The sequence below is a fragment of the Patagioenas fasciata genome, chromosome 6, assembly GCF_037038585.1.
Source record: "Patagioenas fasciata isolate bPatFas1 chromosome 6, bPatFas1.hap1, whole genome shotgun sequence".
Lineage (NCBI taxonomy): Eukaryota > Metazoa > Chordata > Aves > Columbiformes > Columbidae > Patagioenas > Patagioenas fasciata.
Genome location: NC_092525.1, coordinates 36,878,350 through 36,905,036, shown reverse-complemented (window position 1 = coordinate 36,905,036; position 26,687 = coordinate 36,878,350). Strand labels below are relative to the sequence as shown.

General features: G+C 41.8%; 2 protein-coding genes across 18 annotated transcripts in view; one reads left to right on the top strand and one right to left on the bottom strand.

Moving 5' to 3' along the window:
* Window positions 1-1,967: 1,967 nt before the first annotated feature.
* Window positions 1,968-25,983, top strand: NEXN (nexilin F-actin binding protein). 16 transcript variants are annotated; one of them, XM_071810526.1, is made up of 14 exons: window positions 1,968-2,100; window positions 10,372-10,449; window positions 11,578-11,769; window positions 11,908-11,989; window positions 12,076-12,224; window positions 13,288-13,329; window positions 14,129-14,323; window positions 14,402-14,575; window positions 17,716-17,901; window positions 21,775-22,014; window positions 23,336-23,557; window positions 24,388-24,573; window positions 25,026-25,386; window positions 25,493-25,983. In XM_071810526.1, exons 2-14 carry the CDS (start codon window positions 10,423-10,425, stop codon window positions 25,504-25,506), a joined length of 2,070 nt encoding a protein of 689 aa, XP_071666627.1. In that variant the 5' UTR covers window positions 1,968-2,100; window positions 10,372-10,422; the 3' UTR covers window positions 25,507-25,983. The 16 variants fall into 16 exon arrangements, with proteins under 16 accessions (XP_071666627.1, XP_071666632.1, XP_071666629.1 ...); XM_065841876.2 differs by having other exon boundaries at window positions 1,969-2,100; window positions 21,814-22,014; XM_071810527.1 differs by having other exon boundaries at window positions 1,970-2,100; window positions 21,817-22,014.
* FUBP1 (far upstream element binding protein 1) overlaps window positions 11,085-26,687 on the bottom strand; it is a 40,743-nt gene continuing 25,140 nt past the window's right edge. For both annotated transcript variants that reach the window (XR_011739810.1, XM_071810545.1), the window contains one exon: window positions 11,085-17,133. Coding sequence is in view for 1 of the 2 variants with exons in the window: in XM_071810545.1 (XP_071666646.1) it covers window positions 17,116-17,133 (18 nt within the window). In the remaining variant the exon portion in view is untranslated. The remainder of the gene's footprint in view (window positions 17,134-26,687) is intronic.

Below are 26,687 nucleotides of genomic sequence, written 5' to 3'. Positions count from 1 at the left end.
GTATTTCCCATCCAGAATAAGAATTACAGTATCTGGTTGCTGTAAGATACCACCAACATTCAGAAACTGTTGGAAGGGAGGAAGAAAGAGACAGAGAGGGAAAAGGGAGGAAAAGGGAGAAGAAGAAGCCGATATGCAGGTACGTGTGGGGAAGCTTTGCATCTCCTCTGGTCTCTTTGGACCTTTTCACCAACAAATTCTCATACACTGTCCTCCTAACTCTAGAGACAGATCTATACGTTTAAATTGGAGACAGCTGCCTGCTTGGAACACAGAACTGCAACCAGTTCTGTTATCACCTAAGCTTTCTGCACCTTAGCGAGGAGGTGGGTAAAGAGTATCTGCTGATACCCAGCCATATGGCTTCAGAATTTCAAAAGTCCGTGATCTTTTTTTGAATACCTAAGTGCAATGATAATATAATGCAGTTCTACCGTAGTGAATTCATAATCAAAATCAGAATTTGGTTTATAACGTGTAAATTTTTAAATAGTTTTGAACGCCCCTTTCCATGCTAATAAGAACGAGCTAAATTTAAAAGCAATCCTCTCCTGCCATAACTGTACTCCTAAAATCATTAATGTTGAATGTGTAGGGATTATACAAGAATCAAATATTTATATCATTTGTAATTTAGTTGTAATCATAATCTCACTTTTAATATGTTGTTAATGATTATTATACTTCACTTTTGTAGTTTTTGGTTTCTATCAAACTAAAAGTGTCAAATCAAGTGTCAGAGTAAGTGTATTTGTGAACTTTCTGTTGCCTAAATGAACTGCAGTTGTGTATATTAAATAAAATAATACAGGGAAACAACTGTTGCTTATTTAACTGTATCTAAAGCTTGAATTTGCTCCCTGAAGTCCAACAAAAAAAACAACTATAATGAAAGTTATTACATACATTAAAAAGAAATGGAATGGGAGCAGCTTTTGAGCTGCCCAGTTTATTTTGTTGACCTGTTTAATTTTGCTTCTATTAAAGGGTCCACAGCATTGATAGATTTTCAACACATAGGCTAGTGATCCACCAAAAAGCCAAATATTGGGGTTTTCTAGTCTTGGAAGTTATGAAGTGATTCAGCCAGGTACCTAAATAGATGAGGAAAGCCCAGCCTAGGGCTGGCTGCACTGGCTTGTGGGTGCAGCCAAGGTAAGTGGGGTGGCAGCTGGTGAGATCCTGCCCATCACCGTGGTTTCAGCACATCCATCTCCTGTGCCATGCTCTTGTCTCTTTTCTTGCCTTTAGGAGACAAGTTGTTTTCAGGATTATTTCTAAACCAGACTGCTATGGTGAGCTCCAGTCACGGAATAAGGCTTCCTTGGTGGGGTAACATAAATAATGAAATAGAGAACATAAAGTGGCTAATCGTTACTGCTGTAGAAGGGCGATGTATGTATGTTTTGATCTGCCAAATTAGTTATGTGTTAATCTGCTGAAAATCGATTTTCCTGAGGCTCTGCCTGAACTGAAATCTTCTGCCTTTGCTCCAGAAATCAGAGCACAGCTATTTTGATGGCGCTGGAGAAAGTTCCTGTGCTGTCCTTCAAAAGATAAACACATTTTGTGTTTTAACGTAGGTCTTGTTCAGATTCGCAAAGCCTAAGGTCGCGTGGTTATCATCCTAATATTTTTAGATCCAGCTGGGAGCTGGGCTCCAGTGTGACAGCCACAATACAAGCAGCATAGCAAGATTAAAGTTTTGCGCTGGAGACCTTGCAATTGAACATGTAGGAAAGAAGTCATCTTTAAGCAGGAAAAGGAATGTATTCAGATGTTATAACATCATGTTTCTGCCTCTGTAAAGTTTCCAGAGGAGTGCTGCTTTAACCCGAACGTGCTGTGTCTCACAGGGCTGGCACTAGCTGGATTCCTCTCCGCTCCATCAGTAACCGTCACATTACTATTATTAGTCGATTGCTCTCCATGTGCCTTAAAACGACCCAGGACCTGACCCCCCTCCGTATAAAGGCTCCCGCGGGCAGGGCAGGGCAGGGCAGGAGCCCGCGGTCCGGAGCGCTCCCTGCGTGTCCCGCTGCTGCCCGCGCTGCCTGGGGCCGGGACGGGAGAGCGGCGGTTGCCGAGCCTGCGATACTCGTAAGTACGCGGCGGTACGAGGTGCCGGAACCTGCCACGGCCCCGGGCGGGGATCTCGGGGGACGTGGCCGTGGAACAGCCGGGGTGCCGCCGCCGGCCGGTCAGCAGCGGGCGGGCTGCGGGGCGGCGGGTCCTTGTGCCCCAGTTCCCTGCCCCGGCATCGCCCGCGGGGCCTTCGGCCGCTGCCCTGCGGCAGGGACTGCGCGGCCAGGAACGCGCCAGCCGAGCGGCGGCCTCCCTGCCCCGGTTATTTATAGCTCCGCGGTGCTTCCAGCCTAAAATAATCCTGTCGGCCAGGGCGGCTGTCCGCGGCGGGGGGGCTCTGGCGGCGAGGCCGGGCTGCGCCCCCCGCCCCGGCGAGGGGCCGGGCATGGCGTGCGGGGCCGCGCCGCAGGGCCGGGCCGGGACAGCTGCCGCGGCGCGGGGCTCGCCTGGAATGCGGGCGCCGGCCGCGCGTCGCGACTTTTATGGAAACTTGCAGCGGCGGAGCGGCGGCCGCAGCCAAGGGGCGCTCCGCAGCCAAGGGGCGCTCCGCTGTCGGCAGCCCGCCCGCCGGGACCGCGCCGAGCTGCAGCGGCGGGGCAGCGCTCACAGGTAAGAGCGGCTCCGCCGCCGGCGGGTGGGAGGCAGCGGGTGGGAGGCAGCGCTCGGCCGGGCTCCCGCGCCGCTCCTGCCGCGCACAGCCCGGTCCGCCCCGCGCTCGTCCCCTTCTCTGTCCCGCTCCCCCGTCCTGCGGCGGGACCCGGGCGGGGTGTCTGGGCCGCTGCCCCCCGGCGCCCCTCGGCCACCACCGTCTCCTTCCGCCGCCGGGGAGCCCGCTCCGCCGGCCGCCCCCTCACAGCCTCGGCGGCCGGGCCGAGCGGCAGCCCGGAGGTCTGTGTGGAGAAGCAGCCCGCTTCGCACCGCGGCCCCGGTTGTGGCGGCAGCTGGGGAGCAGCGTCTGGGCGCGCTTAGCGAGGGGCTCCCGGGGGCGGGGGAGCCCTCCCGGCCCGGGCGGGGGCCGGTCCTCGGCGGGGGGCCGAGCGCTGCGCCCGCCGCGGCTGCGGCTCGTAGCTGATTTGGGATGAAATCACTGCAGGTAGTGGCTGTGCCGCTGGGCAGCCCCGCCGGAGCTGGCGCAGCCCCGGGCGCTGGAGCCGCAGCGGCAGCGGGGGCGCGTCCTGCCCGCCGAACGCGCCGAGCCGGGCGGTGCGGGCCGCTCTCCCTTGTCGCTGTGCGTTTAGTAAAAGTTAGTTAAAAATCTCAGTGTTGATAAACCGCACGTCTCTACATAAAGAGGAGTTCAGCTTGAGTGGCACACGGAGTGCATTCATAGGTTTTACTACATCCTGAAATCCAAGACACCGTGGCTTGGAAGAAAATATTGGTTTTCTGTGATAACTTGCAAACGATTTCTTATCAAGTTTGTTTTAAATAAGAGCTTCTGCTAAACATAATAAACATCTTCAAAAAAGGCATGTTCAATGGAACGTATCAGTGTTTTGGAAATCAGTCAGCGAGTAGCCGCATGCTAGTAAACTTAGCATCTTAACCTGAGACCTTAGATCTCTTAGAAGAATATCCGATGAAATTGTGAAATAATAATTAGTCTTATAAGAGGGCCAAGTGTATCAAGGAACATACAGAAGTATGGGGATATGTGTAGTATTTGTCGAAAGCCAGAAAGGAGAGAGTCCGGTGCCATAGAAGAACTGGGTAGATGGTTTAAGACATGCCTAACAAATACTTTCTCTAACTGCATTTGGAGTATTTTAAATGAGTCTTTTCATCAGTGGAAGAAGACAAGCTCTCATTTACCATACTCAGATATTCAGCTTTGATGCTTCTTTATCAAGGAATGATGCGGTGGCCAAGCCCTCTGGAAGCAAGTGTGCAGTAAGGGAGCTGAGGGCTGGTGATGGAGGAAGGGCAGTTCAGGGAGCGGTAGGAGTGAGGGACACTTTGCTGTGCGCTGGGGGCAGCCGTGTCCCCTTGGATGAAGGTGATGGTTGTCATGGGCATCAGCGCTACCAGTACTGATGGTGGGGTTGGCGAAGTGGAAGCAGCGCTGGTCTCTGCAGCGGGGGCACGAGCACCATGTTCGGGCTGAGTTGACCATGAGGATTTCAGAGAAGTGGCAGAGAGGCCGTGGTGTGGCATGGGAGAAGGGCAGAAGCAAGTTGGCGTAGAGCTTTGTGGCCATTATTCTACCCCATGTTTCAGTACCCTGATCTCTGAAGTCCTGTCAGTGAAGTCAACAAGAGCTGTGCTCAGATCATACTGTTTCTCTTTGGCTGCTGTGACACAGTGAGGGATTGAGGAACTATGGCATGGGGCAGAATATCCTGATTTTTGTCTCAAGGATCTCAGTTCATGCCATTCATGATTAGGATCAGCAGATATCTTGGAACATGAAACCACAGCCAGAGGATCTCAGTGGGGCTTCCCCCTGTAACAGAGCAGGCTCTCAGCCCCTGTTACATTTGCTCTGGAGCTTATGTACCCCATAATAGTACCTGAAGAGAATAAGGAATTAACAGAGAGACCTTTTCTACAGAGAAGGGTGATTTATTTTTTTAACACAGGAGTTGGACTGCATGGCACTGTCACATTATTTATAATTGTATAAAGAGACATAGACAAAATCCTTTATAATAAACATGTTTTTATACATAACATCATATCTGCAAGGACTGTTCTGCTCTTATGTGAGATTCTCAGTAAATGTTGACGTGAAATAAATTCAAATGATTGTGTATGAAATTGAATTCTCTGGGTCAGTTGTCGCTAAGCATCTTTAATTATAAGGATTTCATGAAGGAAATACAAGCGAATGGAAATAATAGTTTTGCATTTTGTGTTTTATAAAGTGCGATGTTTAGGCAGCTGGTGTTGGTTGTCATAACTCCTTGGCTGCAGTGGGGCTGACGCTTTGTGCCAGTTCAGGATCTTCCCCTGTGCACGATAATTTTAGTATCTGTAATTTAGTGCAACAACTGGTAGTGTCATTCCAGACGAGTTACAGCGAGGACATAAATGCTGCGCATCGCTCTCTTTCCCCTCCTCTTGCCAGTCCCGTTTCATATTTTGTTAAATGTTTTAACATCGTGGGCTGCGTTTCCCTCTCCGAAGCGCTTTGGCTGCAAGTGGTGAATTTCCAACTCTCACAATATGGTTTTCTTATATAATGGCGTCTTCCAGAGTAGATCACAAAGACGAGACAGATGGTAAACGTAACTTAGACTGTGCCGGGAAGGGCTTATTTATAACTCACAGTAGCCGCAGGACAGCAGGGGGGCCTCCTGAAAGGAGGAATCACAGAGCAAATGGGCTTTTATGAAGTCCTGGCTTCGTACTCCTGTTATACAGAGCAGTGTTCGGTTCAGGAAAACGCTGGTGTTTTCCTGTGGCTCATGTGAGGATGTTAATCACTGCGCTGAAAATCAAGAACTTTTATGTTTATGTGGGAGGTTTTTCTCTGGTTAAAGCTGCACAACAGTTTTTTTGATCACTTTGAGGACTCCGAGCATCTTTAGGAAATGGAAATGAATTTAATTTAAGGAGGTGGATTTTGGGACTTGTGAACACAGGAGTGTGTCCCCTTAATGGTTTTCTTTCTTCACTTTGATTGTTTTTTCTAAAGGAAAGTTTTAGGGAGTCTGCATGAAAAGTCAAGGAAGTGCTATGACCATAACAAATTGAGGCATATCAGAGGTGGCAGCTTAACCATGGTAGCTTACCCATTTACAGCAAACCAATCAGATGCTTTAAAACGGTTGATTTTTTTTAATTTCAGAGTATTTATTTGCTTTGTATTAAATTTTCACTTGAACCTTCCTAGGGATCCCTCTCTTCATTACAGCCAGTCCAGTAATGGCGTTTTCTCTTCCATTCGGTTCCAGAGGTGGGACCATTGATCACAGGATAGAAGTTAAATTTCTTTTCTAGGAAAAACTTCCACGTTGTGCTTTGAAAGTGGAACTGCAGTCTAGTACTTCCATTATAAACATTATAACACTATAACACTATGAGACTAGTGTCAGGTGAATGCTGGAGTGATGAGACTGGACAGGCCAAGAGAAGCCTAGTAGCAAGCTCCATTCATTTTTTCATCATGTTATGTTCAGCGTTATAATCTGGGACTTTTGTGAGTGGGAAGCTTAAATGAGGAGCTCTTACAGGTTTTCCTGAGACATGTTTATCTCAGGAAATAAAAGATGAGTCTGAATGTTAAGATTGGACAGCTTCATGATTGGAGAACAGATCTCTTCTGAAGTAAGTACATATGCAAGTAGACCCTTTCACCTGAAGGAATAAGCATTACTTGTATTAGAAGTACTCCATGGGAGTATTCTTACTACAAGAGGAGAATATATATATATATATGACTTAAAAATATAACTAGTTCATCTCAAAAGGGAATTAGTAGGTCAAGGTTTCTTGAGTTGGAAAATTTATTACCACATACTTCATGCGAAGAAATGGGCTGAAGGTGCCGCTCTTCCACGATTTGCAGGTGTCAAGACTTCTTGACTTGGCCGCTTTGGTTTTCTCAGCAACAACACATTGACTGTATGGATCCTCAGCAACAACACACTGACTATATGGATCCTCAGCAACAACACATTGACTGTATGGATCCTCAGCAACAACACACTGACTATATGGATCCTCAGCAACAACACACTGACTATATGGATCCTCAGCAACAACACACTGACTATATGGATCCTCAGCAACAACACATTGACTATATGGATCCTCAGCAACAACACATTGACTATATGGATCCTCAGCAACAACACATTGACTGTATGGATCCTCTCTAGTGATAAGGCAGATACAAGGAGCTTCAGTCGCTGTTGTTCCTGCAGCAGTGGTCACTGCCTCACAGACCTAAGCCAACACTCAGGGAACGCTGCTTTTTTTCTTAAACATTCTGGTTTGTCTTTATTGGAAATGACTTATCTGCCTTGTGGGCTGCCGGGGGCAGGGTCTTGCCCAAGGTTTGCCTGCCGTGGAGAGCCGGGAGAGTGCAAACATGGGCGGTATCATGTTCAGCAACGCCTCACTGCTTTATATCCATATCTTTTAGCATCAAAGGTGGAGGTAGGATGACTTGCAGATGCAAAATGCCTTGCAGCCAGCTGGCTAACCTTCAAGCACATTCAGAGTTAGCGATGCCAAAGAACTGGAAAGTAGCCTAAAGTAATAGCAGATATGGCAATAATCCAAATGGCAGAAACATATCTGCCGTCGTGAAGGCCCACTGCCTGTGGGTCTGGTACATTTTTGGAAGTTCAGACAGCAGGAATTTGCAAAAAGAAATATCTTCCAATATTTGCACTTCTAGATAAAATTTCAGATTGGTTATTTGAGGGTAGATCTCATTGCTGCCAGCAATCTCAGTGACACTGTCAAGGGGGTCAGGTAGGTAAAGCTATCGGAAAGGTTCAAGCCACAGTTGACCCAAAAGCTCAAAGACTAAATGGCATTCTCTTGTAAACATATCTTCTTCCTACAATTCATTTTACACAATGAGCAAATCAGACTTCAGAATAGTCAGTTTTCAAACAGCTTTAGGATGAAGCTGCACAGGTGGGGCCTGTTGCTGCAGTGAAGGTTGGTGGTCATCGTCGCTGGAGGTGTTTGGGTGGGATTCCTTGTGAAAGATTCTCCGTGGGCCTTACTTCTGTGCTTCAGCCCCATGTGAAGGCTGGAAGGTCCCTGTGTCCCAGGCCACTTGAGTGCGTGACATTCCTTTGTTTTCTGACAGTTTCATGCAGTAAATCTGTTATTCAGCTTCTGTATTTTAAGTACAAGGCTGAAGGCTGTCAGTCACAGGTAGGAAGAAGAAATCTAAAAAGTAGAGGATGTAAAAGAAGAGAACTGATAAGGACTTCTCCAGGACCTGCTTAGAAAAATGGGGAGATCAAAGCATTAAGTCTTAAGATTATCTTGATCACAATGGGGATTTTACTTACACGCGTGAAGTAAGCTAAAGCTTATGAAGACGTGCAAACTGAACAGCACAATATACAAATGTATATGAAAGTGTATAGAGGCCTCGAAGGCACAAGAGTGTTAGTGAAGTTATCTGACTTCCTAGACACAACAGAATTTTAACATGCTACTGCTAATCTGAAACAGTCTAAATAGGAACTATCATAACACTTTGTAATTTTATGTTCGTGTGTTGACAAGTGACAAACCGGAATGCCTTGGGTTCCTATCAGCCTACAAATAAGGTATTTGCCACCTCCAATTTGTGGGGCAATGACTTTCCATACTCATTTGTTGAAAAGGAGCACCCCGGTGTTCTCCAGAACATCTCTGCAGAGGCTGGATTTGAAGACTTTGGAACTTGCAAACCAGGGCAGAGATTGGCAGCTAAATGCTCGTTTCAGATGTTGTGATTGCTTTCGTTTGGAAAAACATCCCAGGATATTGAAGAATCTCATTTGATCTGTATAGCTGCAGCATCACCAGTGAGCACTGACAGTGTATTTTTGAAGAGCTTGTATGAAAACAACTCTGAACATTCATTATTTTTAACACCACATAAGAAGTCTCATGCTTATAACGTGTTTACACTCCAGAATGATAAGATTTACATTTTTATGCTTATAATGTGTTTGTAATTAAGAATTAGAGAACTTAAAGGCTAAGAACTACTAAGAACTTAACTTTCCATCTATGTCCTGACATCAGTTCCTCTAAACCACGAGGGACAAAGCCCTTTCAGTAGTAAGCTACTTCGAACCTTTGTGTCCATTGGTTTGCACCATGTCTGGCACACTGAGTTTTTAGGCTTGCCTGGGACTCAGGGTATGGGCACAGCACAGACAGCAGTGGCACTGGGGTCATGTCACGATTTCCTTCCTCCCACAAGCTCTGATAGACACCTCATGATTTAAAGAAAAGGGAGAGGGAAGAAAAAAGGAAAGAGCTTGAAATGCCTTTCTGTTGGGTTCCTAATAAATACCATGTAATTTAAAATTTGTAATGCTTTTCTCTTAAAAAATGCAGTGCAATTTCCATCCCACAGTTAAATGATGTACTTTCTCTAAGGTATGTATGTGTCTTACCTAACTTGTTTCATAGTTTTTAGTGCTAGTTTTCCCTAGAATAGCCCTAGGAGAAGGGAAACCTTTGTTTTATGTTCCTGGATGGGGGCAAGAGCTGAGGGAGAGAAGGGGGGTGGTCAGTAGGTCAGAGAGGTTCTCCTGCCCCACTACTCTGCCCTGGGGAGACCACACCTGGAATATTGTGTCCAGTTGTGGCCCCTCAGTTCCAGAAGGACAGGGAACTGCTGGAGAGAGTCCAGCGCAGCCACCAAGATGCTGAAGGGAGTGGAGCATCTCCCGTGTGAGGAAAGGCTGAGGGAGCTGGGGCTCTGGAGCTGGAGAAGAGGAGACTGAGGGGGGACTCATTCATGGGGATCAATATGGAAAGGGGGAATGTCAGGAAGATGGAGCCAGGCTCTTCTCAGTGACAACCAGTGACAGGACAAGGGGTAGTGGGTTCAGACTGGAATGCAGAAGGTTCCACTTAAACTTGAGAAGAAACTTCTTCATGGTGAGAGTGCCAGAGCCTGGCCCAGGCTGCCCAGGGAGGCTGTGGAGTCTCCTTCTCTGCAGACATTCAAACCCGCCTGGACACCTTCCTGTGGAACCTCAGCTGGGTGTTCCTTCTCCATGGGGGGATTGACCTGGATGAGCTTTCCAGGTCCTTTCCAACCCCTGACATTCTGGGATTCTGTGGTTCTGTGGAGTCACCAGCCTGGCTGAGCCTCCAGCAAGAGCATCCTCCTCTGACACGCAGGTGTGTTCCCATCCAGGGCCGTTTCTCCTCCTCTCGGGGCTACGAGAGGTTGCGGGGCTTTGGCCCGAGCCCTCTGCAAACCTCCCGCAGCCGCAGCTCCCTGGCCCCTGTGCCCGAGCGGAGCGGCGGTGGCGGTGGCACAGAGCAACATTCCTTTCTGCTGGCACCGCCATCCAGAACAACAGTTTCGCAACACACCAGCCAGGGAGCTGGCTCCGAGTTATTATCTGTTTTTATAAATGGAAATTTAAACCCAATAGCTAGGACTATATAGAGGGGTTATGAGCATGAATAGTGAATCATAAGCTTGTTCTTGTAATTACTGCTGCATACTTAGAAAGCCTCAAAGGACCAAATGAAATAGTGATACATTGATTTCAGCCTATGCAAACTTATACAGGATGATGGTTAAAGCATCGTTTAAAAGGAAAAGAAAGGAATATAACTACAACTGTTTCTTTCAGGTAGAAACTGAAAGCAATCTTAAACGCGTCAGGTGCAGAGCACAGTACAGTAGCCATGAATGACATTGCACAGAAAACGGAGGTATGTACCGATTTTAAAGCAATCGAAATAATGTAGTAATTTACAACTGATGTTTGCAAAAAAGAGTAATTACAGACAATTATACTGTAAATCCGCTGGCATTGCTGCTCTTCTACGACAGTGGAAGGGCATTTGGAAGCAGCTTAAAGAAAGGAACTCTGATTTGATGGAATCTGTGAAATATGTTGTTACTGTTATCAAAAAAATGATGGAGGAAGGCAACATAAAAGTAACAAAATCGGAAGAAATTTTAAATATCGGGGGGAAATGAAGGGCTACATTCACATTTAATTCTAAAATGTAAATATTAGGCTACTTAAAATATTTATTCTTCCAACATAGACGCACTGAGCAACAGGAACAAAACCTACTGGTTTAGGTGGAAAACGTAAAGCCCTGCATATTTTGAGCCAGCTTCCTCAGCATTTCTGTAGTCATTACAGTAACAAGAGAGAAAACTTCACAGTAGTTCTGAAAAGTGGGGATTTCTCTTGCTGTTTGGGATTGCCGAGAAGCGTCCATCGGCTGCATCAGCGTCCTGCAAGCCCAGTGATCCTGACGCTTCTTAACATAAAACCACTGGAATTTTGAGTTCTCTAAATATTAAAAAAAGAACATACATAATGCATCGGAAGTTTTAAATAAACAAATAATACTCTTTATTTTAAAAACATACATGGCTGTTGAAGTGTTGCAGATGAAAACATACATATTGTATTTTATACGTGTCTTTGTATGGGTTTTAAGTGCTGGGGGGCAGAAAGGCTCTTTGGTGATTGCTTATGATTCAAAGCAACAATATAAATCTGTATCTAATTTTTAAAGCTGTAGTAATTGAAAATGCACATTCACATAGTTCCTTCGTTTAGTTACGTAGCTATTAATTACAATTACTTATAGCTCAATACAATGCTAAATGATGTTTTGTGTATTTTAGTATTTATTGCTATTTCTGAACAAATACAATGATGCTTAATAGATGGTGGGTAGCGGCAGAAAGTTCCTAATCCCAAATGCACTTCTGTTTTATGTTCATACATTCTTTCTAACCCAATCTCTCAGAATATTCCTGTCCATCTGTTTCACCTTTCTTTTTCTTATCTTCATTTCTCCTTTATCTTCACCAAGATTCTGCTTTCTTCATCTAAACCCGTCCAAAAATCCTATGTGCCCAAGCTTCACAAGGGGGATGTAAAGGATAAATTTGAAGCTATGCAGAAAGCAAGGGAAGAAAGAAATCAAAGGAGATCTAGAGACGAAAAGCAAAGAAGAAAAGAACAATATGTTAGAGAGAGAGAATGGAACAGGAGAAAGCAGGAGGTTATTTTCTTTGCAACTATTTTGTGCTATTTGAATATTGAATATCTCATGTGAAACTATTTTCACATTATTTTAAGACCATTTGGGAATTTTATTTCATTTCTAAAGACCGTTTACTTTCTGTGTTTTATCAACCAGATGAAAGAGCTGCTTGGATCTGATGAAGACGATGACACAAAATCATCTAAAATAGAAAAGGGCTATGTTCCAAAGCTAATAGGTAAGAGAGGTCTCATGTGAAAGGCCACAAAATTCAGTAGATAAGTATTAGATCTGACCGCTGAAATGTGTATTTCACGTCCACAGGAACCGTTAAAGGCAAGTTTGCAGAAATGGAGAAGCAAAGGCAAGAAGAAGAGAGGAAAAGAATGGAAGAAGAAAGAAAGCGCCGAATTGAGCAAGATATGATTGAGAAAAGAAAAATTCAGCGAGAATTAGCAAAGAAAGCACAGGAGGTATGTTCGTCTGATCACAATAATCGGGATGTAATTGCAAACCGCCAACACAAGAAGAAAAAGTTTTGAGTTGAACAGAAAGATTTGATCTTAAGGTTTATGATAGTAGTGATTTACATGGGAGATGCTCAATGGGATGGACGTGGGGAGTAATGTACAGAGAATCTTCACTTCTTTACGGTAACAATTTGTTTAAGCACTAAACTCGAGTTACAGATGAAGCCGTGCAGGCATAAACCTGGTGGGAATGTGAATCAGCCACAAACTTTGGTGTTGTACGCATGCAAGAGTTTGCAGAATTTACTAAACTAATTCGAAAAATGTTTCTTTTCTTTTACCAACCCTTACTTTAGACAATTTTTGCTTATACATTAGTGATACGGTTCAGTGATAGATGAACCAAGGCCAGCAAGAATAGGAAAATGCAATTGGCAGGCAAAAATGAGACGATACTAATGCTGTAAAAAATCACAAATCGTGAAGATTCAGATAATATTTAATTCTGTTGCAAATTTTGTCCTTTGTAGAATTTTGCATTGGGGTGTCAATTTAATTCCTTTCGTAAGTTTTCTTCAGTGCTGCAAATAGCGCATTGAGAGTGAACATCTAAACTATAGACTAGAACCCTACGTACTGTGTAGCATTCTAGAAAGTGTATTAGACAGTGATGTATAGAGACTATATGAAGCAAATACAGCAGTAGGCTTTTTGCAGGAGTTGAAGGGAAGGCACTATCACCTGAATCAGAGATAATCAATGACCTTGCTTTAGCTTTTTCTCTCTTCACACAATTCTGGAACGCTTCAATGGAGAATGGACATCTCAGGTTCTCTGAAGTGTTACGAAGCTTTGGCCTCTTTTCTGTGGGGTGTTTTCTGTCGTGTTCCCTCTTCAACCAGCTCACCTGTGTGCAATATGGCAACCAAGGTTCAGTCCTTACCATCTCCCTGAATTTAAGTGCTTCATACGTATCACTGATACAAAAAGAATTTCCGATTCTGTGTTTGCAAATCTAAGGCAAAGAGCCAAAATAACGTAATCATATGAAATTCTCATTTAATAGATTGAGGACTTTAACAATACGGGAACTGAATCAGCAGCAGAGGTAATCAGATTTTTTTAAAGAAATGTTCACCTAACCTACATTTTTATTCACTTTGTTTTATTATTGTAATCTGGGCTGGGAAAACCTAGAAAAGGGCACACAAACCTACTTAAAATCCAACCAAGGAGCTAACAAACTTTTAACTTATGCAGAACTATATGTCTGTGCTTTAAGTCAGTTTAATGAAGTTTGAAATCTGCACTGTGAGTATTTTTTGTTGGTTAAAGACATCTAAAATGCAAGTATTCAAAGGCACCAGAAGAACTTGAGTGACACTGGCAACGGTGCTCTAAGTCCTCTGGCTTTGAAAGTATCATCTTAAAAGCTCTTTGCCTTGCACTTGAAATTAAAAGGGGATTCTGTCAATATACAGATATTTGAACACCTTACTCAGTTAACTTCATTTTTTTTAATTGACTAATTTACTGTATGGATTTGGATTTTAAGTCCTGCAGTAGCAAATACAAGACTGGAAGTGGAGTGAAAACTCCAAGGTTTTCAACATTTCACCTGTTGTTCTGCAAACCGTGAATATTTGTAACTAACAGTTGATGCAAATTTGTAAAGAAACCAAGGAGTTTGCCAGCAGTTATGTTTAAAACAGAATTCAGTCTTGATGCTGTTCAGATATTACAAGAAACTAGTGATTGCTTTGGGCTGATGGGTTTATTCTTGTTGCTCATAGTACAAGTTATTCTTCTGGAAGCTTTTGTGCACACAGGTAAAACCAGTTTTATTGAAAGTGAGTCTACCTAGAAGTCAAGCTTTATAAAAATATAATAAATATCTTTTTGGACAGGAAGGGGATGATTCACTGCTAGTTACAGTAGTGCCTGTAAAACACACCAAAACCCCTGGGAAGATGAAAATAAACTTGGGGAACACGGGCAAGGAGAGAGCAGAACAAAGAGCGAGACAGGATGAAGAAATGAAGCTAAAATATGAGGAACAAAACCAATTCCTTAAGGAAACCAAGTGCCATTCATTTGTCATGGTAAACCACTCACCTAAAAATACCTGAGAAATAAATATCTATTATTACAGATATAACTATTGCATTTTTCTTGCACAGGGGGAAAATGAAGACAGTGAAACTCAAGAGCCTCTGTCTCCTGGTAAGCTGAAGGTAACATTTGAAGAACTCGAAAGACAAAGACAGGAAAACCAAAGGCGACAAGCAGAGGAAGAAGCAAGACAACGTTTAGAAGAGGAAAAACGTGCCTTTGAAGAAGCGAGACAGCAAATGGTAAATCCATGCATTGTTCACGTTGTTACAGAATTGTCACGTAGGATGTGCTTTTACATTCTTTCCTGTGTCCAATTCTTTTTGTCTCGTCCCTTAACTCTATTTCAAGCTGTGGAGAATCTCAAAACTGTATCACCGTTCATTTTTGAAAGATGTATTTTTGACCTTAGTTCTACCTCAGTAACCACACTGGCATAATGCTTTAGATATTCCTCTCGTAAAACCAGAAAATATGTGTGGTTTACATTTGCTAGCAATCTGGGCAGGTTTTAGATCTACACTTTGCGGCACCTTAAGCTGTAAGACCTCAAGAAGATAAGAAGTTGTCCGTTTTGTTCTTAAATAGTGCTTCAGATGTTTCAGTAGCCAGTTTTGGATGAAAACATTCTGTAGTAAGAGAATGCTATTTGTATTCTCATATTTATTTATAAATATGATAAATACCTCAATTACAACTTTCCTCTTACGGAGAAAAGGGAAAAAAGGTCAGCTCCCTTGTATGTAAACAAGAATAAACTAGAAATTACTAGAATAAGCCCTAAATTGTCAGAAATGTAGCTCACAATTCCTATTTTATATTACTTGCAAAACTGCCCCCATCTGTATTCTTTATCATAAGCTGAACTTATTTAGATCATCTATAAACAGACACCTCACTACAGTTTCATCATACTAAAGGAATCGAGCACTTAGATAGACCAGATCGTTTAGGTCTGTATTTCCTCGCTTTACCGCACTCCATTTCCAAAAGCATTTTTTAAGTTCTGTATTTAAATAGCCATCCCCTGTACAATCACGATCATTACGACTTTGTTAATTTACATACAAAGAAGACTAATGAGAAAGGAGATTTTAATAATCCATGAAATCTTCGAAAATGTTATTTCTAGGAATTTGCTAACTTAAAAAGAGTAGAATTATGAATGGACATGCTTTAACAAACAGCTCAAGATCACTATATTGACTGAAAACATAAAAGAAATTGATATTCTCAAGGACGAAAACGCCACAGAACCTCCAGAAACCCCGAACACTGAAATTCCCAAGTGGTCCAAACTCAAGGTTTAGGCAGATACTCAGATTGTAGTTTACTCCTCCACCCCCAACTCCAATAAATCACTGAACCTTTCTACACCAATAACCTTGACATTATGGGAATAATGCGCTTTTTTCTTCTTATTTGGGGGTGAGCAAGGGATACTAGTGAAGGAAAAGAGGGAGAAAAATGAAGGAGAGGAACTTCGTGGAGTCACTAGTCATTCTAACTGAAGTTTTGTTCACACCTCCCACCCTTATGCATATGCATTTATTAGCCAAGTAATATAAAGTAATTAACAAATTCTCTATTTCAAAAGAAATTTTCTAATACACGGTTTTATCTGATACCCGTGTTTGTCAAAATATTCAGAAGTTTTCTAAAAGGAAGAGTTGGGCAGGGAAAAATTTAATGCAATATAACAAGGGCAAGTGTAGAATCTTGTATCTGGGTAGGAACAACCCCACGTTTCAATATAAGTTGGGGAATGACCTATTAGAGAGCAGTGTAGGGGAAAGGGACCTGGGGGTCCTGGGGCAGCAGGGTGACCATGAGCCAGCACTGGGCCCTTGTGGCCAGGAAGGCCAATGGTACCTGGGGTGGGTTAGAAGGGGGTGGTCAGTAGGTCAGAGAGGTTCTCCTGCCCCTCTGCTCTGCCCTGGGGAGACCACACCTGGAATATTGTGTCCAGTTGTGGCCCCTCAGTTCCAGGAGGACAGGGAACTGCTGGAGAGAGTCCAGCGCAGCCACCAAGATGCTGAAGGGAGTGGAGCATCTCCTGTGTGAGGAAAGGCTGAGGGAGCTGGGGCTCTGGAGCTGGAGAAGAGGAGACTGAGGGGTGACCTCATTAATGTTTACAGATATCTAAAGGGTGAGTGTCAGGAGGATGGAGCCAGGCTCTTCTCGGTGACAACCAACGATAGGACAAGGGGTAATGGGTGCAAACTGGAACACAAAAGGTTCCACTTAAATTTGAGAAGAAACTTCTTCATGGTGAGGGTGGGAGAGCCTGGCCCAGGCTGCCCAGGGAGGTTGTGGAGTCTCCTTCTCTGCAGACATTCAAACCCGCCTGGACACCTTCCTGTGGAACCTCAGCTGGGTGTTCCTGCTCCATGGGGGGATTGCACTGGATGAGCTTTCCAGGTCCCTTCCAACCCCTGACATTCTGGGATTCTGTGAAGAGTTCAACAGTTAATTTCCTTATTTTTTTTTTTTTTCCTCCTAAGAATTCCCAATAAAAGATGTCTGTAATTCCTGTGACTGGCTACCCCACATACCAGTCCCAGGGCTGCTTGCAGGTTACAGAAATCTGGATTATCAGTATTCTGAGAGTCGCCAGGCAATTTCCTCCAGTAACAAGTAAAGTTCCCTGAGGTATCTTCTGAAGATGGTTCGTTCTTTTGTTCCTGATTGCAGTTTGCAAACCACGGGCTTCTCTTTGCAGAGAGGTGTTCACTGGAGATAAGCAACAGTGAAGAGATCCCAGTATATCAATTCCCTTTCTTCAGTGATGATTAAATGTCTAAAAAGAAAAGAAATAAAAATCTCAGTCTAGAGTGATAGCAAAATGTCGATAGGTTTAGTTTTGCTATAAAACTCTATGACTTTTTTTTAACTGGTAAGTGCATTGGTGAAAACAATGTATATGCAAACAAAAAAAGACTTGATGGCATGAAGGTCTATGAAAGTGATGTAAAGAAAGTGAATATGGAGCCATCTTCAGTATTCAACCCTGAAACTGTAAAATACGTACTTAATTGTTCAGCCTTTACCTGCTAACACGTTGTTCTTTCACTTACACACTCAACAGATTTTTAAAAATGATAGAAGCTACATACAGGATTCTTGAAATGCGTTTCTTTTTCCCCTCCCCGACCTAAAACCAAGACTAAAATGTTTCTTATGGCAATCAAACTTGATACGTTTTTTTTCCCCTAGGAGAGAGAGGGAAAAAACCAAACCAAAACAACAACAAAAACCTCACCACAAACAACCGACCATTTCTAAAAGAGCAGAAAGGAATTAATGGAGTATTTATTTACTACAAAGAATATTTCTGTGTTTGGATAAAAGTGCTTTATCTTTTTTCCTCTCTTCTCTGAAGATAAATGAAGGCGGTGAGGAAGAATCTGAAAATTCTGTTAAAGAGTTCCGTCCTGGTAAACTCAGGCTCAGTTTTGAGGAGATGGAGAGACAGAGGAGAGAAGAGGAGAAGAGGAAAGCAGAAGAAGACGCAAGACGGCGCATAGAAGAGGAGAAAAGAGCATTTGCTGAGGCAAGGAAGAACATGGTATGGCATTTTTGTTTAGTACCTAGTTTACTTTTTACCTAAGTCTCCAAGGAACTAGGAAGCAGCTCTGGGGAAAACCTTCACATAGAGTTAGGAACGCGTGCTTCAGCTCCTTCATTCATTAGCTCACCTCTCACTACTCATTAGAAGGTGTGGGGGGGGGGTAAACTAATCAAGCTTGTTTGCCAAAAATCATGACAGAACAATCCCTCCTCAGAGCAAGCCTAGAAAGAATCTCAAATAGTTTAGTCAAAACCATATGTTATGTCCAATGGGCGTTATCACGCTAGATGCAACAAACTAGGAAAACAAAATGTTTTCACAAGGAGGGTTTGTTGTTTGCTCTTTTTTTGGTGGGGGAGAGTAATTCCTTCTCCAAGTTTATGTCCCTGCCTTTACAGGGTGTCCTCCAATCCGTTTTTACCAGGTAAAGCATAATTAATGGCGTATTAGAACATCACGCACTGCAAGTACAAAGTTTGGTCATCTTTGGCCCCTTAGGAAGGTAAAACTAAGGAGGTTGAATTCTGCTACTGATGTTTTTATTGCATTTCACTGCTTGTTCAGAGAAACAGAAAAAATAACTTAGGACATTTATCATGAGAACAGTTTGTAATATGGAACTGCCTTAGGCAAATGCAGATCTCTGTGATACGCAGTGACCTCTAAAATTCAAGATTATATTGTAGACAAACTTTCAGGAACTTAGGACTGACATACTGACACTGCCTGAAAGCAGAGAAAGGTGCCCGATTTCAGAGGGCGGCAACAACATTATTTATAAAAAATAACTAGCGCGGAGCTTTTCACTGTATTTTCAATGCTTATTCCAAGTTTCTGGAATATATACGTTGGGGTGTAAGCCGGTTACTTATGGGTGAACGTTAGGAAATACAGTATTAAATTATACAAACTACCAGCTAAAACTAAGTATTGTTTGTTTCAAAAGGAAGGGCAAGATGTGCCATACGAACTATGGGATAACGCACCCACTTGGTGGTGTCTTCCTGCATTCCCCTCTGTAGTTTCATTGGGAAAGAGCAACTGTATGCTTAATAAAATTTTCTTCATCATTCAAGGCAATGCTTTTGAGGCAAATTAAAGCTTTGTTTGGCTGCTAATATTGCTAGTGGTGCTCCCTCTGCCTGGAAATTGGGCCAAAGACAAGACTACTACAGTGAAAGACTACCCAGAGAAACTACAGTGTAAATTGATATTTGAATTGTGGAAAATAGTGTCTGTCCATACCTGTGATGAGAGAAAATAGAAGCTAGAGCCACTAGAATAAAAAAAGAGCGCTGCTGGATTTGTGCCATTAGGATTTTAGTGCAAAGCCAGCAGACAACGGAAGGAAAGCAGGGGAAGTATGTGCTGTCCTCAAGTGTGCGGGCAAGAAGAGTCTCACCGATTAAACAGGGCATTATCTATTAGCTGCAGCACAGAGTCTGTGCTTGCACTGTAACAGTGAAACGCATTCAGTCATTTAAAGAATTAACTGAATGCGTATTTTCAGCATGTGCATCTGAAAATTTTCTGTTAATTACCATCCTGAATATGAACAGCACATTTTCTATTACTTGGAACAGAAAATATAAGCCCATGCTTTCCGTATTTTCCACAGCTACGTGACATAGCAGCAATGCAGGTATGCTCTTAAGCATATTAGTCATGGCTTTCAGAAGTAGTACAACCTCACATTCCATTTTTATTTAAGCATTTAAATTGATATTTTAGAACCTTTTTTGTGTTTATCCATTTTAATTTAGTTTTGAAAGTACACACACACAGAAGCAGTAATGTTGTTGCTTGAAAGCACAACCAACACCTCCTTTTGGAAGGATCTCCCTGTTTCCCATTGATTTGTTCTGTATTTACACTTCCACCACCACGCTCACTTTCAGACTGGAACATTCACCTTCCATCCCCATCAGTCTCTTCCCATCAGAGAATTGCATGAAGAACCCATCTTAGCACAAATAGAAAAACGTTCTGGTTTGTATCAGTCCCTGTTTGCCCACTGGAAACTGGTTGACGGTGCTGCAAACTGTGGTTATTACAGGACTGTTCCTCGCTACCATCTGTTCCCACTTTGCAGGAAAAAATGTATGGTCTCACTTCACAAAATATGGCTAAAATATTTACTGAACTAACTGAGCATGACAAAATTCAGCTGATTATTTTTCCCCTAGTTTTTAACCAGGAGTAAGTAGGCTTTCAGTCTTTTCATGTCTTACTGATTCAAAAAGAACAGTGTTTGCTCATACACATGGTTTTTTAAAGCCTAGACATACACACATTGGTAAATTTTGAACTAATGCTGCTCCTTTTCACCCAGTCCTATCTCTTCTTGAGGTGATGAGCGTATGGACTAATGAATCACAAGCAAGGGACTTTCACATTGCATTGCTAATTTAGCTGTGGTTAACCTCGGGAAACTCCGTGGCTATGCATTGTTTACATTAAAAGGAAATAGTTTACAGCCTTGTTTTTTGACTCCACTTCTCCATAACACAATTCCAACAAATCTGCTCATATTATGCAAAACAAACGACGAATGGAAGGAATGGTGGGGCTGAAGGCCAACTGTAAGCTTACTCAGAGGGAAAATCTGAAGGAAAGCTATACTGAGGAGCGGTATTTAAGTGGGATTTGGCCCAAAAACCATTGAAAGAGCTGTCATAAATAAAAAGGATATGGGCAAAGTAGGTTAAGAGAGTGGTACAAACCACAGTAGCACAAACAGCACTGAAAGGTATAAGTTACAATGGCACTAAGTAGTAATAAAAAGGAGTGCCAAAGAATCTTTGAAAAAAACGTTTCTGTTTCTTTATAAAACCTGCAAAAAACACTTTCTTAAAGTTTTGCCCCTTTAATTCTTTCTGGCATTTGGTTGATTGCTGCTGTTGGGAATGCCTATAGGCTGAGGCAGGTTGGGCTCTTCAGTGTTTGCCACCAGGTTTTTCAAACATGCTGATTACATAGCACCTGAAGCCACATCTGCACCCAGTTCTGGATCAGTATCTGACCCCATCTCACTCATTTAGGTACAGAATATTCCCACTGAGACAATCTCTGTTGCTAAGTTTACAGTTAAATGCACAAACATACATTTATATAGGTTTTATCAAGCAGTTATTTTAAAACCTGCCTGCATAACTCACGCCATGCTACCTGGCCATTTTTGTAGCGTACAGCTTCATATTTTGTTAATGCTTCAACAAATTGAGTCTGATATTTGTGCTTACGCTTCCTGCTTTTGCAAATAATGAAAATTGCCTTTCCCAAGCCTTACCATCTGCTTATGAATTAGTCTACAAAATAAGCACACTGCTCATGGACAGCCATCAAAGCCCAGCACTACTCGGAAGCCTGGGGAAGGGGGAAAGAAGTGGCAACGTAACTTGGTATTATCAACTTGTGCATTAGAGTTTCTTGTGGAAAACTGTTCCGCTAGCTGTACTGGGGATAGTGACATTGTTTAAGAACAGGAACATAATTCAGTTTGCTTAGAATAAGATTACAGATATTTGTGTTTCAGTGTTAAGAGCAATGATATTTAAACACAAGTACTTTGCCTAATGATAGTCTGTGAAATAAACAGGAATGAATTGTGTCAGGTCCCAAAGCTGCATCCTCACCATCGCCTTGCAAAAGAGACCACATTTTAACACCTTTCATTATAGAAGTTTAGCATTGTAATTATAAAGAGCTGAAGTCCAATAAGAGAATCTCCGAAACACACTCCCTCCCCCAACATGAGAGGAATACCCACGTTGTCTTATTGCACCTTCCTGCACTGCAGAAGATGTGGCAAAGTACTCGGTTATCTCTATGTGCTTAAAGTGTCTGAGCAACACTGTGATTTCACCACAGGTACCTTCGGGATGTAGAATTAATGCTCTGAATTTCCAGCAGGTGCTGGATGATGAATCGCCAGAAATGTTTAAAACAGTTTCTCAAGAATCTCTCGTCCCTGGTAAACTGGAAATTAATTTTGAGGAGTTGCTGAGGCAAAAGATGGAAGAAGAGAAGAGACGCACAGAAGAAGAGCGTAGACAAAAGTTGGAAATGGAAAAGCAAGAATTCCAACAGTTAAGACAAGAAATGGGAGAGGTGTGTATATCAGAGAATAGGTTAAGTATGCACTGAATAAAAATACAGCAGATCATTTCAGTTAAGTCCTAAAAATCTCAAAAGTTTAAGACTGTAACTGAAAATTCTTTTTAAAGGAATTCTTAAATCAATGCTTTCAGTATTATGGGAAGAGAATGAAAAATAGGAAAAAACCTATTTTTTAAGCATAAGATATATATTTTTGTCACTGATCTATCAGGAAAATGCTTTCATCCCTTGCCACACTTAAAACCACAATTTCAAAATTGTCATTTTATTTTCATCTTTTTTTTTACTTACGAAAATTTGACATTATTACTGAAATGATTACATAATATTTACAATATTGGGAGAACAGAAACATCTAGTTCCCAGATGAATATACAAAAATCCAAGTAGGAAAGAGCAAAATTGTTGCTTTTCCTCAAGGGAATGCTGTGTTAACTAATTAGGAATTAGTGGCCTCTACTTATTTCTAATCAGTGTATCAAGGGTTTGAAGACTATCACAGTTCATGTTAAAAATCACACACAAAATTTGCTTTGCATACCAAATGTCTAACACACCATGTTCATGAACTTTACGCTTCAATTTGATTTGGTTGTGGGTGGCAATTCTGTATTACTTCCTTTTGAATGTCATTTATGTACATGTATTTATTATTTATGTTAAGCAAAGCTGGAGTAGTAAAGGCTCTAGTTTGTGAACTTTTCAAGGAAATTTTGTATTGCATACTGGGGAAAAAAGGGAGAGACAGGGACATCCAACTAAAATGCAGATACATCTTTACTGTCAGTCAGAGCAAAGGAGCAAAATATCAACAGTTACAGCATCAGATGTGGTTTGACTACAGGATCCAGAACTGCCATTTCTTTTCGAGCCATGACATCCTGAAATCTCATCTGCTTTTTATACCGAATTCAAAAATGTAATCATTTTCTGTTTAACAAAGTAGCTGTATTTTAGAAAATCATATCATATTGCAACTAAGTCAGAGAGGTAAGTTATGTATCCGGGCTAACTGAGTGTTTCGTATTGCTAGGTGTCTGGTTTTCAGTCTGTGAAGGGTGGTTTGTTACCAGCAAGGGTACATTCAAGGAAGATATTTTAAAATCTGTATGTAGTTTAGATGTGATACAAACAGAGCAATCCTGGCAATAGCAAGGAAAACAAAAAAGGAGAGGGAAAAGGTCTCTGTGCTGATTTCCAACAACTAAGGGAACTATTCACATGTACTGAATTACACCTATGTATTGGGAGAACAGGTAGTAAGATCAACTAGGGCATTATCCATCTTACACATTCTGTCGTTTCTGAACAGTTGGAAGAAGAGTGTGAAACTTTTGAGCTAAGCAAAGAATATGAAGAGTTAATAAAGCTAAAAAGAAGTGGTTCCATTCAGGCAAAGAACTTGAAGAGCAAGTTTGAAAAAATAGGACAACTGTCTCAAGAAGAAATACAGAAGAAGATTGAAGAAGAGCGAGCTAAGAGAAGAGCAATGGATGAAGAAATAAGAGAAAGGGAAGCTGAAAAATTTCAAGAGGTGAGTTGCACTCTTTATGTGTTGATGGCACTTAACTAGCACACTAATCATCCTGCAGTGGACAAAGCTGCTATATTTCCAAAATTATTTTCTCCCTTCTTTCCTGTTCCCTCCTTTGGGTGCATGAGGAAGTTTCCCCTCAGCATCCCTAAGGGAAACACCAGTTCATTATCAGTCACCTGGCCAAGCAGGGATCTGTTTTTCTGCTCAAAGTCCTCAATTCAGCATCTTAACAACCTGAAACCTGCCAGCCAAAGGGTTTGAAACATCCATATTTGAGAATCAATCTACTAATCACATTAATTGCTTCTCCTTCCGAACTCTTAATTCATTCTCCACTGTATGAATTAAGAAAACAAATAAAAAACTACTACAATTTGAAGATCAAGTCTTTTTATTATCTTTACTACATAGTAGTCACTTCAGTATCAGCTCAAAGCCTTTTATTTTTGAGCTTTTATTTAATGACTGACACTGTAATTATGTTTCTATAAGGTTGCTGTGTTAGCTGTTGAAGCTGCCATAACAATCACAGCACGAAGGTCACGTCACTAAGGATCTACCATTTCCACAAGCTAGTATTTCACTTACATATGACATCTTTAGGAGTGTTTTCTTATCTAATTTTTTTGAAATTACTTTTTAAAGTGTTTTGCCATATCCCTGGGATAAACTATTATGAGACTTGATCTTAAACCCAACATTAAAAAAAGAACCACACACCTCTGAGAAAAACAGGACTCTGGGTGGCTTCGCTCAGTTTAGAGCTACTGCTCTACAAAACTAGTTCATTATCGTACACATCTTAAAGTCCCCTTTTCTCTCCCAAGGATGATGAGGTAGATGTGAGACCAGCCAAGAAATCTGAGGCTCCATTTACTCATAAAGTGAACATGAAGGCCCGTTTTGAGCAAATGGCAAGAGCCAGGGAAGAAGAGGAGCAGAGGAGAATTGAAGAACAGAAATTACTACGCATGCAGTTTGAACAAAAAGAAATTGATGCGGCATTACAGAAGGTATAAATTACAAAGTACCTTTTCTTCAGTCCTAAGTGTCATTTAAGTTAGCATCTGATTACCACTGATGGCGACTCTGTCAGAGGTATAAAAGGAGCATTATGCTTGCTTTACAACAGCTGCTGTGAATTGCTGCAATAATGTAAAATTGCTTTTGGTGTTTTCGCATATTCTTGAAGAGCATGAGAGAGATACTGCTAAGAAAGTTAATTGTATCCTCTGAATAGTCTGAAAGTGGAATCTGCATTTATGCCTATATTTTAGCCCAAGAGCCCAGACTCATTAAAAGCCATTTTACTGCCTGTTCTATATCCAGACAGCGTTATGTTATCCAGTGAGGACAGGTGTGGCATTTCCCCCAGAAACATAGAAACTTTTCTGTAATCAAGTGTCACTAGCAGCCATACTGCTAGTGACACTTTAATGTTCTAAATCAACTTATTTTATAACAGAAGAGGGAAGAGGAAGAAGAAGAGGAGGGAAGTATTATTAATGGTTCTGCTTGCGAAGATGAAGAGGATCAAGCTCGATCTGGAGCTCCCTGGTTCAAAAAGTCACTGAAAAACACATCAGTTGTTGATGGCGAGCCAGTGAGATTTACAGTTAAAATTACTGGAGAACCAAAACCTGAAGTTACATGGTGGTTTGAGGGGGAAATGTTGCAGGACTCTGAGGACTATCAGTACATTGAAAGAGGAGAAACCTATTGCCTTTACTTGCCAGAAACCTTCCCAGAAGATGAAGGGGAATATATGTGTAAAGCAGTCAACAACAGAGGCACATCTGCTAGCACCTGTATTCTGACCATTGAAAGTAAGAGTTAGCATTTTCATCTGCTTAATTCTCAAATATTCTTCGTGCATCTTTCCTATTATGAAAACCTCATTATCTGTTTCTCTTAACCCTTCTGTTTTTCTAGCTGATGACTACTAATGCTCTACTTTCGCTGGAATCTTTCTTCCCCTCAAAACTTTCTTACTGCATCATCTCTTTCTCTGATGGGGCCAACTGAAGCAAGCAAGGATATGCATGGATTTGTCATTCCTGCATCAGACAAGAGTAACCTTCAAGTTGTGAGAGTGTCCAGGTTCCTTGCTCAATACAAAAATTAATATTAAAGGCTACAAAGAAGGAATCAGTGTATGTAAGAGCAAATAAAGGAAAGCTGAATTACAGTAGTGCTCCCACATTTGAAGACCAACTGTTGTGTAATGGTATAAAGCTAAATACACAATCTGGAAACTTGTGTAGTAGTGTAAATCTATTGGTATATTTTGCATGACCACTGAATATTTAAGCTGTTTTACTTTATCCCAGAGGCATTGAACTGGCAAAAGGAAATACTTATAGATGATTTTCAGAAACCTCAGTGTACTATTTTTAAAGAATAAAAGATTACCTAACTGCTCACTTTTGTTGTTTTGTTTCAAAGAGCATTAGTTCTTTTGTTTTAAAATGGGCTTGCATTTTACTGTTATGCTCTTATCAACCTAGGCAGTTGATAATGCAAAAGTAAAACCAATCTCAGTAAGGCTTGTTGTAGCAGTCTTGATAGTACCAGCTTGTAAAACTTCTCATTTTTTCACTGCTTAAACGATACAGGAATGGCCAGTGACAAAATGTGAGCCTATCATAACTAAGCTGGTAGGAAGCAAGCTGCAAGAATATTTTCAGGAAGTGCCTACCTTCTCAATCTTTGTTCTCTCTTAATGCAATAAATTTATTGCTGCATCTCTAAACATTGTCTTCTTCAGAGTACTGTACTGTTTTTCTTCAAGACCTCCTTATATCGACACTAATGTCATTGTGCTAACACCATCTGAATTGTTCAGCTTAAAGCCTCTGTAGGTGTAATTTTACAAACCAAAGTCACATTTTAAATTAAAGAACATGTTTATAAGCCTTCACATACAGACAAGGTAAGCTGCAGCAAGTTAGATTTATGCAGTGATTTCAGGAAGAAATTTTCCTGCAGCTGAATCTGATGACTGGTCTTTGTACAGTTACCTAGTGGAAGTCACTCCTTTGCCTCAATAAAAACAGTTAGAAATTCAGAAATATCTTGAAAATATGGTAACAAGCTGCATGATGCTTTGAATGAGTATTTTTCCTAA

Excerpts from the sequence above, each read along its gene's own strand:
- NEXN (XM_071810526.1), top strand. The coding sequence starts at position 10,423 with ATGAATGACATTGCACAGAAAACGGAG. Across the intron at positions 11,770-11,907 it reads GGAACAGGAGAAAGCAGGAG|ATGAAAGAGCTGCTTGGATC; the intron begins GTTATTTTCTTT and ends TTTATCAACCAG. Across the intron at positions 14,576-17,715 it reads AAGAAGCGAGACAGCAAATG|ATAAATGAAGGCGGTGAGGA; the intron begins GTAAATCCATGC and ends TCTTCTCTGAAG.